The 18,973-nt window shown below is 47.6% G+C and overlaps 1 protein-coding gene across 1 annotated transcript in view; it reads left to right on the top strand.

The window, feature by feature from the left end:
• Positions 1-18,973, top strand: part of ODAD4 (outer dynein arm docking complex subunit 4) — a 109,684-nt gene that overhangs the window by 72,209 nt on the left and 18,502 nt on the right. The window contains exon 10 of the mRNA XM_086920493.1: positions 185-285. Within this exon, the coding sequence (XP_086776619.1) occupies positions 185-285 (101 nt within the window). The remainder of the gene's footprint in view (positions 1-184; positions 286-18,973) is intronic.

Below are 18,973 nucleotides of genomic sequence, written 5' to 3'. Positions count from 1 at the left end.
TAATATAATTTCCCCTCCTTATTCTAATTTTAGGTCGCTGGTCTAAGATGTGATGCCTTATGAATTTCTTGAATCCATCTTTGACAATTGGGCAGAAACATTCTGCGCAACCTAGCCTCTCGCCCTTAATGCATGCTTGTTTTTCTTTTGCACTGTTAAGTTATAACGTGTTATTATTTTTTAGTGCAACTTAAAGACTTTAAGTCGGCGGTGACGAACTTTGAGAAGTCCCTCGAAAGAGCTAAACTTCTACACAATGAGGCAGCAGAGCACGCCATTAAGACTGTAAGTTTTTTGTCGTCAAAAAAGAGGGAGTGTGATCAATGGATCAAACGGGCACCAATTACCACCTCAGAAGGGAGGTGGAAGGTCCAGTTACAGCGTGTGCCCGTGTGTAGAGTACTCAAAACAACAAGCGGGGTTGCTGAACTGTTCCTGGTAGGAAAGAAGAAAAGAAGATTGGCTGTACCGAAGGGGTATATTAACACCCTTGGGCATCCATTAGGTTGGACATGTTTGCCTCACACACCCCGAGGGATGTCATGCTTCATCATCGGCGGTTGCTCCTCGTCGGGGAGGCGGTGCAATCCCCGACGGGCTCACCTCAAAGAGGGGCTCTTTGGCGGAGATCTTTTTGTCCAGCTGCCTGTTGATGAAGTGTGGGTATGTGGGCCAGGGCAATAGTATCCTAGAAATGAAAAGGTAAGGTTTAAAATATAGTAGAGGGTCCCGGAAACAACTTTATTCTGGAGGTCCTCCTACTATTATTAAAAAGGTGTAGTTTAGTTTGTAAGGTCACGGAGAGTTACGTGCCGTGTTTCAAACTAGACTAATGTGATGGTCGGTCAACATGTTTCTCGCTTGGGTTCTTCCCGCGATTCTTCAGGACCTGGTGAAAGTGTGGGTGGGGGTTAAAAACAGGGACATGCTAGTGTCATGAACCTTGTGTGTTTTACCTCAGGGGAGTCCTATGCCTAAAGGTCTTGGAATACTAGCCACCTGAGTTATCGGCGGGTCGGTACAACAGAAGTTGCCTATAGTTCAGGCTCAAGTTATCCGTGTCCGTGCTGAGTCACCTACCCATCACCGCCGAGCTCGTGCGGTGATGGGTAGGTGACTCAGCACGGACACGGATAACTTGAGCCTGAACTATAGGCAACTTCTGTTGTACCGACCCGCCGATAACTCAGGTGGCTAGTATTCCAAGACCTTTAGGCATAGGACTCCCCTGAGGTAAAACACACAAGGTTCATGACACTAGCATGTCCCTGTTTTTAACCCCCACCCACACTTTCACCAGGTCCTGAAGAATCGCGGGAAGAACCCAAGCGAGAAACATGTTGACCGACCATCACATTAGTCTAGTTTGAAACACGGCACGTAACTCTCCGTGACCTTACAAACTAAACTACACCTTTTTAATAATAGTAGGAGGACCTCCAGAATAAAGTTGTTTCCGGGACCCTCTACTATATTTTAAACCTAACCTTTTCATTTCTAGGATACTATTGCCCTGGCCCACATACCCACACTTCATCAACAGGCAGCTGGACAAAAAGATCTCCGCCAAAGAGCCCCTCTTTGAGGTGAGCCCGTCGGGGATTGCACCGCCTCCCCGACGAGGAGCAACCGCCGATGATGAAGCATGACATCCCTCGGGGTGTGTGAGGCAAACATGTCCAACCTAATGGATGCCCAAGGGTGTTAATATACCCCTTCGGTACAGCCAATCTTCTTTTCTTCTTTCCTACCAGGAACAGTTCAGCAACCCCGCTTGTTGTTGTAAGTTTTTTGTCACAGAATATGGTGCTGAGAGATCTGGTCAGCGATTGAGGGAAGTATGAGTGAATATTTCTGAACGCTGATGATCCAAGTGCAATTAAATAATGGCTCCCTACTTAGTTTTGAGCTGAGTGCCTTATGTGGTGACCACCTCACTCCAGCTCATTATGGACACTGTTTTCATTATGGGGCTTTTGTGTGATATCCTAATGTATTCTGGGTGATGGGTTTTGTTTCCATTTAAATAATTAGACTCACACAACTGAAGACTCTGATTTGTAAGTGAGAAGTTCAGGACTGGCGACAGTATCCTTATTGGCCTGGACTAAGGTGATCACTCTAGTGCCTTTGAAGTATGAATTGCAAAATGTAATTTCTAAATCTTGACATAGCGAAATCTGGTACCCAGTGCACCCAATATGACAAAAGCAGCAGAGCTGGGAAATGGAAAATGGAAACTGTTAGCTATGTGTGTGTGTTATTTTTACTTTTTTTCCCATCGGTTTATATAGCGCAAACTTGACCCGAAGGTATCCGGTCACTTTACATGAGCACCAGTTGCGTTACATAAGGACACATTCATTTTTGGTAGGCACGGGGAGATTAAGGGCCATATGTATCAAGTAAAATTGCATTCGCAAACGCCGAAATTCTGCGAATTTCGGCGTTTGCGAATGCAATTTTGCCAAATGGTATGTATTAAGGCAAAATAAGGAATCGCAAAATTTGCGATTCCTTATTTTGCGATTGCATTTAAGGAATCGCAAATAACTTCCTATTCCTTCCTATGGGCCTCCTGGCCCACAGAAATGAACGGGAAAGTATTCCTTAATTGTGATTCGCAATTTGCTAATCGCAATTAAGGAATATTAAGAGATCGCTAAAAAAATGCGATTTTTAAAATACATCCCTATTCGCAATTCTCAAATAGCGATTTCTTAAAAATCGCTATTTGAAAATCGCAAATCAGGATGTTGATACTTGTGACTTGCCCAGAAACGCAAGATGTTGAGCGCCATTGCAGAGACTCGAAACCGGTCCCCAGATTTGAGATTGACTGCCCTAGCCGTTAGGCTACATCCTCTCCCCAAATGTATGTATGTGTGTATGTATATATAGACTTTTTTGTGTGTGTGTGTATAATGCAGCTAAAACTATGATTTTTCAAAGTAGTAATTCCACCAAAACTTTAAAGAAGCAAACATAAATCAGATTTTTGTTCATAGAAATAGTCATAAAAAGCAGACAGGCAAATCTTTCTCAGTTTGATTCGACCCAAGAATGTGTCCTGTTATTTATTCAATTGCAACATACTTTTCACCAATAACTAAAAGGTGATTACTAATTCCTAGTTTTACAGCATGATATTTTCATTACATTCATAAGCATAAAAAACGTACTTACTCCTACTTCCCCAGTAGGACATTTTCATTACATCCGTGAGCATAACAAATCTCTGCTATTAAGCTAGAAATATTTTATGATTATGAGTTTAATGGCATTATAATGATGGAGACGTTATTTAAAAAATAGATGTTCGACAACAACTAACTAATTCTAATATAGAAGTCATTAAAATAGTTCCTCTAGAAAAATGAACAATGATTGGTTGTCTTTTTAAAAGACATTGCATTTCTATTTCTGCTTTTAATCAATACAAAAATTACGCCTATTTCAATCGTGGTTGTACGAAAACACAACTCTTATATTTCCTTCTCCTCTTCTAGCCTCAATTACCTTTTCATATGTAGGGAAGGGGAAAATGCCTGGCACTCACTAGAAGCTCTCTCTAAAGCCTTCATGGCATGTACCCAATAAATATTGCTATTTCTGTACAGAAACGTTGGTAGGAGCAGTCTAAAATGATATTGTTTTCAGTTTGTGAAGGTGGTCTCAGGTGTTTGTGCTCAGGACTTACCTTGGAATAGTCTGATCCGGGATCGTGAAGCAAAGCTGTACATCAACACACATAAGAAGTTGTTCCCATCACAAGTGTGGACTCTTTGGGTCAATCCTGCAAGAAGGTATCCTTGTTTTTGAAGTCCACTGAATGGTCTAAATCGAAGTCCAACTGAAAACTTATAAAGCGAAATGGGACTCGACCCCGTCGTGACACTCTACAACCACGAAGAGGATTAATGGGTTTTTCCCAATGTTGGTCAGTGCCACTCAGGATCCCTGATTGCCGAGCGGATTCTCCCAACGGATACCACTGCTCTCTAAGGTTTTCAGGCCATCTGTGACGCCTTTCAAAGAGGCCATGCTGCAGATTTCTTGCGTGCTTCTGGATCCGTCTGGCACACCTTTAGACCTCAAGGATCTCAGGGTCCTCAAGTCAGGTTACTGCTGGTGGGTTCTTTCCCAGCACATTCTCATCTCTTAGACTGATTTCTGCAGTTTGTACCGTACATGTTTATTCCAGCTCTAGGACCTGTGCAGGGTCGTTATTACGAAATTACTAAAGTGCTTATGGTTGTTATGTTGCTTGGTACTGCACCAATATCTCTACCAGGGCTGAGGCTTCTTTTTCATTTTGGCTCTGACTCTGAACGAGGGAGCCAAGGGAGGGAGATGATGATGATGGAGTGGGGAATGGCGTTCCCCCCTTATTTTAATTCTGACAATTTTTACATAGACTTACAAACGACTAGTGAGCTTCATTCATACCACTAAAATAGGGCTGGACTCACCACTTGGGCCACCACTGGAAAAAGGTGCATCATTTGCAGTAGTGGTCCGAGAGACAGCTGAGGTCTTAAAATTGCAGCTGCCTTTAAGCCAAGACCAAAACTAACATTGTTATGGAAATTTTGTAGCATGTTCCTGTCACCACCATACTTAATATAACGATTGTTCAAATGGTTTTTATCATTCTTCCTGTTGTGTTTTCTACAAGTACCAAATTTCAAAGTATCCAGAATGTTATTGGTTCACTTTATATTACATTACTCTTATTTCACATGTTTTTGAAAATTCTCACATGGAATGTCAGAGGCTTAAACTCCCCCATCAAGAGACAGAGAGTTTTATCCCATCTTTCCAAGCTAGACTCCAATATTGGGTTATTACAAGAATCACATCTCAGAGAGAGCGAATCACTAAAACTTTTTTAAAAACTGGGTTGGCGAAGTCTTTTTCTCGCCAGAGATTGCAAAAGAAAGGGGGTTATAACTCAATGCCATAAAGCACTGAACACCAAACTTGTTTCTCAAGAATCCGACACAGAGGGCAGATGGGTTTTCACTTGTTTGGGGAAGACCCCTATATCTTTGCTCAACATATATGCCCATACCAGCAGTGATGCCCTGTTTCGGTCCCATATCTCTCAACTACTGCTAAAATATCAGTCGAAAAATGTCCTTCTTGCAGGAGATTGCAACCAAGTGAGGGATCTGTTTATTGATAGGAATTCTAAGTCTCCCTTTATTCCAAACACGTCACACAAAGCTTTTTTACGAACCATTAAACAAAGGAATTTATTGCACTCCTGGCGACTTTGTAATCCGCCTACACGAGAATACTCCTTTTTCTCCCCCCCACATCAAACACAATCTAGAATAGACCATATTTTTATTTCATGTAATGTTTCCCAATCCTTGCTCTCAGCAGACATAGGCCCTAATCTTACTTTGGATCACGTGCCTGTTTCGATTCAATTGGATATTTTGCATCAACCCACACTACCTAAAAGATGGCGGAGAAGTGTGGCTCAATGGTTAGAGCGGGAAAGACCCTGATGCAGAGGTCTGTCCCGGACCAGGGTTCAATTCCCGCCTCGGCGGGTCTTGGGCTCAATTTCCCCGGACCTGATAATTCTCGCCTCAGTGCCTATTCTAATCATGGGTCCCACTCTGCAACTCTGGGCAATAGCTTGCTTAATCTCCACAACGGCCCCAACAGCGCTAGGATGCCTGGCTTCACCTTGGGGGTGCCCAGGAGTGGGCACTTCACAGGGAAAGGCCAGGAAGGGTTTGTATAAATCAAACGGATGATGTTCTCTTTCACACAGTATGAGATGCCTATAAGGCCACCGCTCGTGATTTCATTATTAGATTTGTGTCAAATAAACGCAAAACATCTCGCCCATTAAATAATGCACTTCTCGCTAAGATTAAAAAACTTGAGCATTCCTTCTACACCTCCATATCATAAGATTCTCTCAAAGATCTTATTAACGCAAAGATTGCTTTTAATAAAACCTCTACTGAACAGGCTTCCCTATTTTTATTAAAGTCCTCTGCGAAATACTATGGTGGCCAGAACCAATCCGCCAAATTATTAGCTAATTATCTAAAGATAAAGCAAAATCAACTTCATATTGACTCCATTATAGATGATAACCAAATAACAAAATTCAAAGACCCTGACATACTCCAAGAATTTGTACACTTCTATAAATCTCTTTATACACCAGAAAACATACCTTTCAGATGCAGACCTTTCCCAATATTTTTCCACAGTTCAGAAACAAACTAAATCCCAAACGAATTTAGATCTTTTAGAAACTGATATTACACAGACAGAAATGCTAAATCCTCTAAAAACCCTTAAAAAGATAAGCCCCTGGCCCTGATGGCTTTACAGTGTAATTTTATTTACACTTTGCCCACTTACTGCTCCCACATTTACATACCCTTATTTCTTCTTTCATTACTTCCTACACTTCCACAGGCTCCATTTCTGAAGCTCTGATATGTTTAATACCGAAAGATGACAAAGACGTACGATTTTGTAAGATTTATAGACCTATTTCCTCAGTTAATGAGGATTACAAAGTTTTCTCGAAAGCTCTAGTCCTAAGATTAGAACCGCATTTTCCCATGCTGCTTGGCAAAGAACAATCAGGTTTTGTCAAAGGTCGTAATATCACAGATAACACATGTTTATTCTTTGACATTCTTTCCAAATCGTCACATTATCCGGTCTCATTGGCAGCAATTGCTTTATTTATTATTTTTATTTAAAACATTTATAAAGCGCAACTGTCACCTTGCAGGTATCCTGGCGCTGAAGACAACTCTCTAAGATGAATGCAGTAGGAAATGAGCAGTAAAGTGATTGGCGTTTAGCATTTTGGATAGAGCCAGGTTTTAATCCGTTTCCTGAAAGGGGGAAGTTCTGTTATTTGGCGGGCATCCAGAGGCAAGCTGTTCCAGAGTTTTGATGCAGTAACCCTGAAAGATCTTCTTCCTGTCCTGGCTTTTTTAAATCTTGGAACTTTAACCAGACAGGCTGTTGTGGATCTGAGAGCTCTGGTTGGGATATACCATTCGAACAGAGATTGCAGAGGAACAGGGCCAACTCCGTGCAGAGCTTTAAAAACAAGGCAGAGCGATTTAAAAGCAACTCGTTGTTTCATGGGGAGCCAGTGGAGTTCAGCCATTGCCGCAGTAGCCGAGGATCTCCTAGGCCATCCCAGGGCTAATTTAGCAGCCGCTGCTTGAACTCTTTGGAGTCTGTCCAACAGTGCAGACGGAGCCTCAAGCAGCTGCGCATTACAATAGTCAAGACGACTAAGAATGGTGCATCTGGCAATTGAGGCCCGGGCCTGCAAGGGTAGGAGTGGGAAGATCTTGCGGAGTGAGCGAATCAAAGCAGTGCAGGTAAGCACTGTTTTCGCGACCTGGGCTTCCATGGTGAGCTTGTTATCCATCATAACTCCCAGATTGCGAACGGTGGTGACCGGCTGTGGTTTTTCCAGAGTTTCCGGGGGCCAGAACTCAGCTGGAAACGGGCGGGAGATCCGACTTCCGGCACAGAACAGAACCTCGGTTTTGGTGGTATTGAACTGTAAGGAGTTCTTGTGAAGCCAGCAAGCTGTGTCTCACAGACAGTCATGAAACGACTCCAGAGGAATCGATTCCTCACCCTCCCAAGAGAGAATGAGCTGAGTGTCATCGGCATAGTTGATTGCTCCTAGCTTGTGGGCTTTGATTAACGTAATTAAAGGTTTTAAATACACGTTAAATAAAATCGGGCTTATGGACGAGCCCTGAGGCACACCGTGGGTCACCGGGGAGAAGGCTGATTGATACGGGGGGAGGGACACAGCCTGCTTCCTATCCCGCAGGAAGGAATGAAACCAACGCAGGACAGTACCGCCCACCCCGGCCTCTTTTAGTCTCTCCAGCAGAATCATATTGTTGACCGTATCGAATGCGGCAGACAGGTCCAACAGGATCAAGGCAACCGCCTGACCCCTGTCTGCACGCATACGAAGGTCCTCCATGGCAGTAAGTAGAGCTGTTTCCATGCCATGGGCTGGACGGAAGCCAAATTGTAATTCGTCCAGAAAATGATTCTGCTCCAGGTGTTTGGAGAGGCATGAGCTCACCCAGCGCTCGGCAATTTTTGCCGGGAAAGGTAACAGGGAGATTGGCCGATAGTTCTGCAGACACTCACGGTTCAGGGAAGGTTTCTTCAACAGTGGCCTAATAAGAGCCTGCTTCCACCGGGCAGGAACTAGGCCACTGCTCCAGGATTGATTACAAATCCTACAGAGAGTGGGGAAAAGTTCCTCTCCAGATGACTTCCAGTATTTAGGGGGGATGGGGTCAAGAGGAGAGCCCGAGGAAATCCCATGAGCTAGTCTGTTAAATTCTACCTCAGTAATGGGGGGAAATTCCCACAGGGGATCCATGGGCTGGTGCTCTTGGTTCGCGGCTCCAGGGCCAATGAGGTCAGTGTCAAGGCCGATGGAGGCGACCAGCGTGGGGGGGATGCTTAAGTTTCGAATGATGGTCTCAATTTTATCTTTGAAGAACAGCGCCAAATTGTCGCACAGAAGTTGAGTGGGAGGGGTAACTTTTTTTGCGCAATCAGGATGGATAAGGCTGTTTAAGATCTGGAAGACACTTTTGGAGCTGTTGGCGGCTGTACAAATTGTGGAACAATAGTAAGCGGCTTTGGATTTCATAATCGCATTTTTATAATCCAAGAGTTGAGTTTTCCAGATTAGCTTGTTAGCATCAAGGTAGCCCTGTCTCCATTTTCTTTCAGCCTGCTTACACGCCGATTTAAGAAGCTTTAGAGAGTCGTCAAACCAAGGGGCTGATGCTCTCCCCTTGTGCTTACATGTTTTTAATGGAGCTAGGGAGTCAATGGTTGTCGACATCTTGAGGCGAAAATCCTCATAGTTATCCTCGGCCGGACGGTGTGGGGAGATGCTGTCCTCCACTTGGAACATAGCGTCGGTAGATCTACGCCTTTCCAAAGCCTTCCAATCTCTGTAGGTAACTTCAGAGGGAATATTGTGTGCTAGTATTTTAGTTCCCTTACAATTAATGAAAAATTTAAGGAGAGAGTGGTCTGTCCAGGCCATGGGCAGAATGTCATTCAAGAGTACTAGCTGAGGGGTGGAGAAAATAAAATCAAGTATATGTCCTGCCCTGTGAGTGGGTTCTCGGACTAGCTGTTTCAGCCCCACGCTCTCACAAGAGAGCAGAAGGTTATGTAGTCCAGTATCTAAAGAACCGTTAGGCCATAGATTGAAATCCCATAGAATGGTTAACTTATTGTGGGCAATCGCCATGTTGGACAGGGAAGTGAGTAGCGATTGGTGGTGCTGGGCACTGAAAGCCCCCGGTGGGCGGTAGCAGATGATTGCCGTGAAGGTGACTCCTGTTTGACTGTTGATTGAAAGTCCGAGGAGCTCAGTCCCAACATCCGGGTCCATATCTAAGATGTTAACGTGCCAGGAGGCTCTATAGATGATTCCCACTCCAACCCCCCGACCTTTGGGTCTGGGTAGATGCAGGATTTTGTAGTCCTGCGGGCAAGCCCAGTCGAGCTCAATTTCACAGTTAGGGTGGGTCCAAGTCTTGGTCGAAAAAGAACATCTAACTGATGAGTTTCTACCAGGAGTTGAATTTCAGCGGCATGTTTTGGCAATGATCTTACATTGAGAAGTCCGCCGGATATCAGACCCCTGGTCACAAAGTCACTCAAAGGGAGGGCGGTGGCGGCAAAAGAAAATTGTCCTTCGCACGCATGCTCCCTCAAATGGAGCAAAGTCTCCTGAGAGTACAGTGGAGGAGAGGCCCCATGGTTAACGATGAGTCGGGCAGGGTGGCTCGCGCTTGCGCGGCCTGGTCACGGATGGGCGCAGACGGGCACGCCTTTGGCGCGCTGCCGGCGCGCCTGCTGCGCTCGTCCGCTGCGCTTCCGAGAAGTGAACATTTTTAATGGCGGGGCTGGGGGAGGGGATGGGGCGTGGCTTGTGTGGGGGGCGTGGCCTATCGTCTCGAGGGCGATGGCGGCGCTGAGGAGACCCTCCCTGCAACAGCGCTGGAACCGCTGTGCAAGTACCCCCAGTCAAGCAGCAATCAGAATAAACACAGGTAACCACACAGTTTAAAATCAGAATGAGTGCAAATAGCAATTTTTAAAATATTACTGAAGACTCCCGGCTTTCCGCCTCAGGAGAGCTGTCTAAGACGCCTGCTCGCAGTCAGCGCTGCGTTTTGTAGCGGCGAAAAGGGGGCGTGGCTTGTGTGGGGGCGTGGCCTATCGTCTCGAGGGCGATGGCGGCGCTGAGGAGACCCTCCCTGCAACAGCGCTGGAACCGCTGTGCAAGTACCCCCAGTCAAGCAGCTTTGGATGCGGAAAAGGCCTTTGATAGGCTGTATTGGCCATTTATTTTCCACACCCTCAAATAGTTTGGATTCAGACCGAAAATTACCTCTTTAATTGCGTTCCTTTATCCTGAGCCCAAAGCTGCCATATCTACTAATGGTCTCACTTCCGCTTACTTCAGTCTTTAAGAGGAGTACGTCAAGCCTGGCCTCTATCCCCCTTTCTTTTTAATTTGGCTTTGGAACCTTTTTTGTCTAGAATTCGCCAAAACCACTCTATAACAGGCTTTACTTCTGGTTCTCAGCAGATTAAATTAGCAGCATACGCTGATGACATTTTAATATTTCTCTCTCAACCACAGTCTTCACTCACAGCATTTATGGAAGAGGTGGAAGCTTACGGATTGGTGTCTTGATATAAACTGAACAGTGGAAAATGTGAGATACTGCCCTTGACCAAGTACACTTTTTTTTTTTTTAAATTTGTTTTTATTGTTGCATCAAGGTAACATCATCAGCAGCGCAAGTATTAAGATATGCGGCGTCAACATTCCGCCACATTCTATCAGAATCGCAACGTTTTCTTTTATAACTCAACAAACAACATTCAGGTTTATAGATTGGTCTTTCAGAAGCATGTTAAATACACATCATCTTTCTAGTTGTGTCAGTACAGCGGGCCAGATCCCACCACCCACAGGTAATCTTACCGTCATCTACGCCAGAAGGGCATGGGAGAACCTAAATCAGCCCTTTTACACGTACCCCTGCCCCTCCCGCACTTCCCGCTTTTACTCCATATCATCATCCTCCTCTGAACTATCTACATCCTCTTCTTCCGGTAGAGGTTCACAAGGCTCCCCCCTGTATTCATTCCATGGCAACCATATTTTATTCCATTTACGTGGATTAGCCCTCTGCTGATATACCGCCCGCTCCATCATCATGAGCATGTCCATGTTTCTGCACCATTGTGCCAAAGTCGGTGTCTCTGACGCCCCCCACTTTTGCGCTATATCTCGCTTTGCTAGCATCATCCCAATAACCACCCACTGCCGCCCGTGTGGTGTCAAGTTGGTCGGGCCCCATACATTTAACAGACAAATTCTAGGGTCAGGAGTGACCGGGAGCTGCAGCGTCTGGGCGACCGTGCGTGTCACTCGCTTCCAGTAATCTATTATATTTGGACAGGACCACAGTGTATGGAACAGCGTTCCCTCCTCCGCACAGTTTCTTAAACAATACGGGTGATCTGCCCTTTGGAATTTGTGTAGGGTGGTGCGTGTGTAGTACACTCGGTGTAGTATCTTGAATTGTATCAGTCGGAATTTTGCTGAAATTCCCGCTTCTCTAGGCGACGCCATTGCGGCATTCCAGCTTGCTTCATCCAGGTCACCAACATCATCCTCCCATTTCTCTTTCAATTTCTGTAATGGGTCAGGCAGGTTGTTTACTAATTTGCGATATGTGAGGGACGTAGCGCTAGCCTCCATATAGTCAGTGAGTAGTCGGTCCTCTAAAGGAGCCGATTCCGGGACCTTAGTACCCGGTGTCAGTACGGCCAGCAATGCATGTCTAATCTGTATGTATCGGTATGTCTCAGTAGTGCTCAACTCATACTGCTCTCTCAGAGTGTCGAACGGAACCACCCCATCCCTGGTCCACATATCACCCACCGTGGAGATCCCTATATTGTCCCAGTGGTCAAATCCTTTACTACGTCTCAAGTTTCCCAGTGACTTAGAATCCCACAAGGGTGTGAGCTGTGTGATCACCCCCCCCCCCCACTTCAGACGAGATTGAGCTTTATGCCACAGTGTTACAGTGTGCTTAGTCGGGCCGATCAATTTTGCCGTCAGGCCTTTGTGGTAAAGCGGGGCCAAAAGTGTATTAGTGCCAAGCTGCCGCCTGTCCGCTAAGTACGCCGGGTCCTCCTGCTGTGCATGCACCCATTGGTTAATCACCTTGAGGTGCGCCGCCCAATAGTACAATTCCAGGTTTGGGAGTGCAATCCCCCCACTGTACCAGTCTCTAATCATTTTCACTTGCGCTACCCTCACCGGTCTATCTCCCCACAACAGGCCTGACAGTTGCCCTGCTATCTGTTTGAAAAAGGAAGGCGGGACCAGTGCCGGCGTATTTTCCAAAACATAGAGGAACCGAGGCAGTGCCATCATTTTGAAAAGCGCCGCTCTGCCCAACAACGTCAGCGGGAGTGTCTTCCAGTGGCGCACGTCCGCTTTCAATCTGTCGAGCAGTGGCCTTAGGTTCATATCCTGAAAGGTCACGTGGTCACGTGTGATCTGAATCCCTAAGTATCTAAAGGAAACGGCCTCTACCACCAAGGGGCAGTCCACCTCCAGACGTGGCGGGGTCCCATGCAGCATGTAAAGCACCGATTTCATCCAATTAATCTTGTATCCTGAGGCAATTCCCTGCCGCTCACACAATGCCAATAACACTGGAATCCCCTCTGCCGGGTCCGCTAGGTATATTAGCATATCGTCAGCATATAATGACACTCTGTCCTCCCAGCCATCACCCCAGGTTATGCCCCGCAGTAGCGGCGTGGTCCTAATGATAGTTGCCAAGGGCTCCAATACCAGGGCGAACAGTAGCGGTGAGAGCGGGCAGCCTTGTCTCGTGCCCCTTGCCAACGAAATGACTCTCGAGATGTGTCCGTTTGCTGTCACTCGCGCCATAGGATTCTTATACAGTAGCCGAATCCACGCTATGAATTTTGGGCCGAAGCCCATATGCTGTAGGACTGCGAAGAGGTACCGCCACTCCACCAAGTCAAACGCCATTTTGGCGTCCAATAAGAGGATTGCTGCGTCGGTTGTCAATAACGGAGCCCTTGCCATAACACCATGCAGGCGCCTGAGATTCAGAGCCGAACTTCTGTGCGGCATAAATCCCGATTGGTCTGGATGAATGAGGTGACTAAGGTGAGGCAACAGTCTGTTGGCTAATAATTTCGCCAAGATTCTGCTTTCGGCATTGAGGAGGGAAATCGGCCGATAGGAGCCGCATTCCTCAGGGGGCTTGCCAGGTTTCGGGATCGCCACAATGGTAGCCATGCACTGATCAGGTGGCAGGTGTCCCCGGTCTAAGCTGTCTACGTACATGTTGAGTAGCGGTGTCGTAAGCGTTTCCGACATGGTTTTGTACCATTCAATCGGAATTCCGTTGGGGCCCAAGGCTTTTCCTGGATGTAGTGCTGCGATAGCAGATTGTAACTCCTCAGCCGTCAGGTCTGATTCTAGGTCTTCAACATTGTCCTGCAACAGGGTGCGGGTGGGCACTCCCACAAGCGCCATCTCCGCCATTTCCCGTGTAACCTCTATTTCAGAGGTATATACCGCCTGGAAGTGATCAGCCAGGAGTTCGACTATCTGGGCGGGGCGGGTGTGCATTGCCCCCGTAGAGTCTTTCAATTGTAAGATAGTCCTCTGCCCCTCCCATTTTTTCTCTAACCAGGCTAGGAGCTTGCGCGCCTTGTCCCCCACATCGTATATCCTATTCGTTGTGGCCGCTATGTTTTCAACCACTCTATGGCGCAGAAGATCAGTATGACGTTGCTGACACAGCCGTAGTGCGTGTAGCGTGTCTCCGGTCGGGTCAGTCATATGAACCTCATTCGCCCTGGCGAGTCTGTCCTCTAGGTCTAGCAGTTCCATTTCTGGGTGCGCTTATATCTCGTTATAGTGGAAATGGCTTGACCTCGGAGAACCGTTTTGTAGGCTTCCCATAGGATCGATGGGGATGAGACCGAGCCTCTGTTCTCCGTAAGGTAACATTTTGTCGCTGTTTTAAGAGCTTTGGTCACCTGTGGGACCCTAAGGTAACCCGGGACTATCGGGTATATGCGCTTATGGGACCGTTCCGGGTTGGAAAGAGTCAGCGTCAGTGGGGAATGGTCTGAGACACCCCTCGGTTTAATCTGTACGTCATCGACAGTGAGCAGCCCGTGCCACGGTGTAAGGAAATAGTCGAGCCGCGACAGACTGTCATGGACCGCTGAGTGGTAAGTGTAGTGTTGGTCAGTTGGGTGTAGGCGCCTCCAAAAGTCTATCAGGCCTTGCACTTCCAGGAAGTCATTCAGCCGGGAGGACCCTGGAGCCTGTGTTCGTGTGGGAAACCTATCTAGTGTGTTGTGCGCCACTGCATTAAAATCCCCCCCTACTATGAGGTCTCCTTCTGGGAGTTCCAACAGAACTTTCCCCAGTTCCGGGAGAACTATCGTGTGCAGTGCCGGTGGAATGTACACCGAAACTACATTCAGCTGTCTCCCTTCCCATTGTCCAAGTGCCGCTGCGAAGCGTCCTTGCGTGTCTACTTTCGTGGATTGGAGTATGAACCTGGAGGATCGGTGCATTAGTATTCCTGTCCCACGGGACCCTCTCGTGAATTCCGAATGGGCGATCATACGGTAACCTTTCCTATCTAGAGCTTGTGTGGCTGTGCCTGTGAGGAGTGTCTCCTGTAATAGGAACAGGGCCGGGTTGAACCTTTTAATACTGTGTAGCACCAAACCTCGTTTAACCTTGTCCCCCAGACCTCTCACGTTCCAGGACATAAGTTGCAGAGGTGCCATTGGCCCTGTCCCAGGTTCCCCCCTCCCCATGTCATTCCGTGTACTGTGTGCCATTGCTTCTGTGGTTGAGAGAATCTATGTACCATAGGAAATGCGATCCAATACCTCGACATGAGCTCGCCATACTCTGTGTGTGTGCCTCGCGGTTCCAATCTACACCTGTAAAACAATTCGAAAAAACCAAACCCCCCCGCTCCCAACTTCCCCCCTCCCTGCCCCCCTGCTAGACGGACCCAGAACTGCCCGCCCCCCCAACTTAGCAGAGTGCCTGACCCAAACCCCAAACACAGTACTTGCTCGTTGGGGTGAGGGACTCTCTGGAGTCGGCGGCCTCCCTCTATGTCCACGGAGGACCTCCGCCCGGTGTCCTTGACGGCCCGCCCGGCCAACGTTGCACTTATTCTAGTCTAGTAAGCCCGGGAAGTCACTGTTCGGCGTCGTTCTCAGTTTCGTGGGCCTCGCTCAGCGGGGAGTGTGGATCCACGTCTCCTCCGGATGCTTGGGAGCCTGAACGGGATCCATTAGTGCGATACTTGTTTGGTCGTGTGGAACGGCGAGGCAGACCCGTCTGTCTCCATCCTTCTAGCCAGTCTTGTGCAGCCTCCGGAGTGTCGAAGAACCAGGTTTTGTTGTCCGCCACTACTCTCAACTTGGCTGGGAAGAGCATAGCATAGGGAAGTTCTCTCGCCCTCAGTTCCTTCTTGACTTCAAAGAATGTCCTCCTCCTACGTGCGACCTCTGCCGTGTAGTCTGGAAAGAACGCCAAGGTAGAATTCTGAATTCTAACTGGGGGTGAGTTTCTCGCCGCTTGCAAGATCGCATCCCTGTCTCTAAAATTGAAGAGTCGTGCAATGATCGGTCGCGGTGCTACGCCTTGCTTCGGACGTCCTCCCAGGACTCGATGTGCTCTTTCCACTGAGAAAAAGGCGGATAGACCCTTGGGTTTGAGTTCTTGTTCGATCAGTTTTTCCACATAGAGGTCCATCGCTCTCGTGTCCTCCGACTCCGGAACCCCTATAATGTGGATGTTATTCCGCCTCGAGCGCCCTTCTTGCTCGTCCAGCTTTGCACGCAGGTCTTTATTTTCTTTCGAGATTCGGTCAACACTAATCTGGAGCTCCGAGACATCCTCAACTAAAGATTTAGTCACCACCTCCATCGAGGAAACTTTTTCCGACATCTTGTGGAAGTCGGCTCTTATCAGTGTTATTTCTGCCGAGATCGATCCCACCGTGGCCTGTACTTGCGTCAGGGCTCGCATCACGTCCTCCAGGGTTGCTTTTTTACCTCCCGCCGGATCAGTCGTCTTGCTTGCCTGCGCTTTAGCGTCTGGTGGGGAAGAGGTTGTTTTGTCATATGAGTACCTCTCGAGTCGTGACTGTGCGTTGCCTCTCTTCGGTCCTTTGCCCGCCATGGCAGCTGATATTGCACTACAGTGGTCGCTGTGAACAGAGTTCTCAGGGAGCTAAGTCCCTCCAGAAGAAGCCCCGGTGGAGGCCCGCCGTCGCGTCAGTAGTCCCTGGGCGTGGTTGGGCCTATCTAATGGCCGAGGGAGTTATTGTCTTCGTCCCCGTCTCTTGGTGCGCCGGTGGGACTAGCAGGTGAGGCTGTGTCGTCGCGTGGTCCGCCGGGCCCGTAGACCCGCGTCACTTAAGGAGTGGAGATACCCCGTTGCCAGGGTGGTGCGTGTGACCGATGCCTTTGGTGAGCCCCTGAACCGATCCACTGGTGGCCTCCGGATGTTTGGTGTAGCCCCCGATATTTCCAGGTCCCAGCCGGGTATGTTCCAGCCGCACACAGGGGAGCGCCAAGTGTAGAACCTCGTACACCGAGGACGGGGTACGGGTGCCCAGGGTGATCGGAGCTGGAACACAGGCAGTAGTTGTGCGGCTGCCTCTGCGGTGTGATCGCGCTTCGGCGCGTCAATGGCCGCCCCCGCGTCCCTTCTCAAGAAGTAGGCGCCCCTCGCGCCAGGCCCCCCGCGGCCCGAGCGATGTCAGTTCCTGATCCCGGTATGTTAGACAGGGTGCCGCGATGTCCTCCTCGGCACCCTCGCAGATGTGTGCCCCGGTCCCTACGGTGATCGGGAGTCAGGATGGCGATTTCAGGCCCAGAGGATACGGGTCCGGCCGCCTCCGTGCAGATCGTTCCCCGCACTCACCGGGCAGCAGTCCGCGTCAGCCAGTCTCTCGCTCACAGGCCACAGAGGCGCCGGCGGTCGCGCTGGGCTGCGAGCCCCCCTCGTTCCTAGTACTTCTTTGTAAGCGACCGATTCCGGCTCTCCTCGCCCAGTCCGCTGCACTTCCTGTTGGCCCTTTCACGCCAGGCAGGTCCCCGGCTCCAGTTTCGTTTTATGGCCTGAGCGGGCTATGCGGCTAACTGCACTTCCCGCAGTCGGCTTTTCAATCTGGTTGCTGTCGGGCGTGCCGCCCGGCCCCGGGCCTCAGTCCCTGCCCGCAGGGTGAAATTCTGTAACGGATTGCTGGTCGGATCTGTCCAGAGGCCGCTTCAACCGCGGAGCTCGCCCTCTAAGCTGCCACCATCTTAGGCTGCTAGCCACGCCCCCCCAAGTACACTTTTAAGGAAGACTTTAACATCTCTAAATTTAATTGGAATTCTAAATACAAAATATCTTGGTCTCTGGTTTTCTCCTTCTATAAAGACATCTATCTCTCTAAATATAGACAAATGCACCGATAAACTTAAAACACTGACTGTAAAATGGCACTCCCTTCATCTCTCTTGGTGGGGTCGTTTAGACACAATTAAAATGATGCTCACGCCTATAATTCTGTACATTTCCCCATTTCCACAATTATCACAGAGCCTTTCAATTAAGACAATTATCGAATTTGGTTACCGATCAACCATTTGATGAACCTCTTTGGGTTGATCTTGAGACCTCATTTATCACTCCTTTTTCCTTCCATGAATATCTTTCATTCACTCGCAAGCCACAAAAGCTTTCTACCCCAGTAATTAAGCAATCATATAAGTTATTAACCGCCCCACCCCATTTAGCTGCACATGACTTGGATACCTTCCTCAAATCCACAGTTTGGCATAATAAACTAATCCTTCTCAACAAAAAACCTCTAAACTGGAAAGTATGGAGAAATAAAAGTTTACTTTGGTTTCATCAGATATTTGTTCAAGGCTCACCTATTCAATTCACAAAATTACAGACCCTATATCACTTACCTTCTTCCTTTCAACCTAAATTTTTAGCTTTACGTAACGCAATTATCGATGCATATGCTAAATTTACAAATACGCCTTCTTAACCTTCCCAATCCTATTTCCTATGGCATAATTACTTGCACATTATTCCCGCTTAATGATCCCCCATGAGAATCGGGATAAAACCAAATTGGAACTTTCCTGGGACACGGATTTGGAAATACATTGGCCTGTTTCCTTGTGGAATAGAATTTGGATGAAAATCAGGAAATCATCTAAAGCGGCTAGCACAACACAAACACTCATTCATAACAGATTGTTTCTTCCCCCTGCACACCTACACAAGATACATAATACAAGCCCCAATACTTTCTGGACATGCTCTCAGGAGGATGCCGATCTGAAACATATGTTATTTACATGCCCACAAGTTTTTAAATTTTGGGAACAGGTTTGACATCAAATCAACACTATTTTTAACACTACAGTCCCCCTTTCCTTTACAAATCTTTTCTTAGGAAGTTTGGCCCCGGACTGGGAGTGGGGACAATCCCAGCTGCTACTTATTGATTTGTTACTAGCAGTAGCTTTTCAGCAGATAACAAAAAACTGGAAGGATGTCTCTAAACTGTCTTATTTAGCTTGGTGGTATGCTATTTGCCATAATCATCACCTAGATACAGCACTTGTACAGCCTATATCTCTTGCTAAAAAACGATTACACCTTGGGTGTCCCATCACACAATTCTTAGATGATAGCGTGAAGAAAACCTCTTTACTTACTCCCTTACTACTAGACGTTACTAAGCCTCCCTGACTTTCTATTGTTTGAATATGACTC

The sequence above is a fragment of the Lissotriton vulgaris genome, chromosome 5 (genome assembly GCF_964263255.1).
Source record: "Lissotriton vulgaris chromosome 5, aLisVul1.2, whole genome shotgun sequence".
In the NCBI taxonomy this organism is placed as follows: Eukaryota; Metazoa; Chordata; class Amphibia; order Caudata; family Salamandridae; genus Lissotriton; species Lissotriton vulgaris.
Note: the sequence above shows the minus strand (reverse complement) of the source record. Positions and strands in the feature narration are given on the sequence as shown.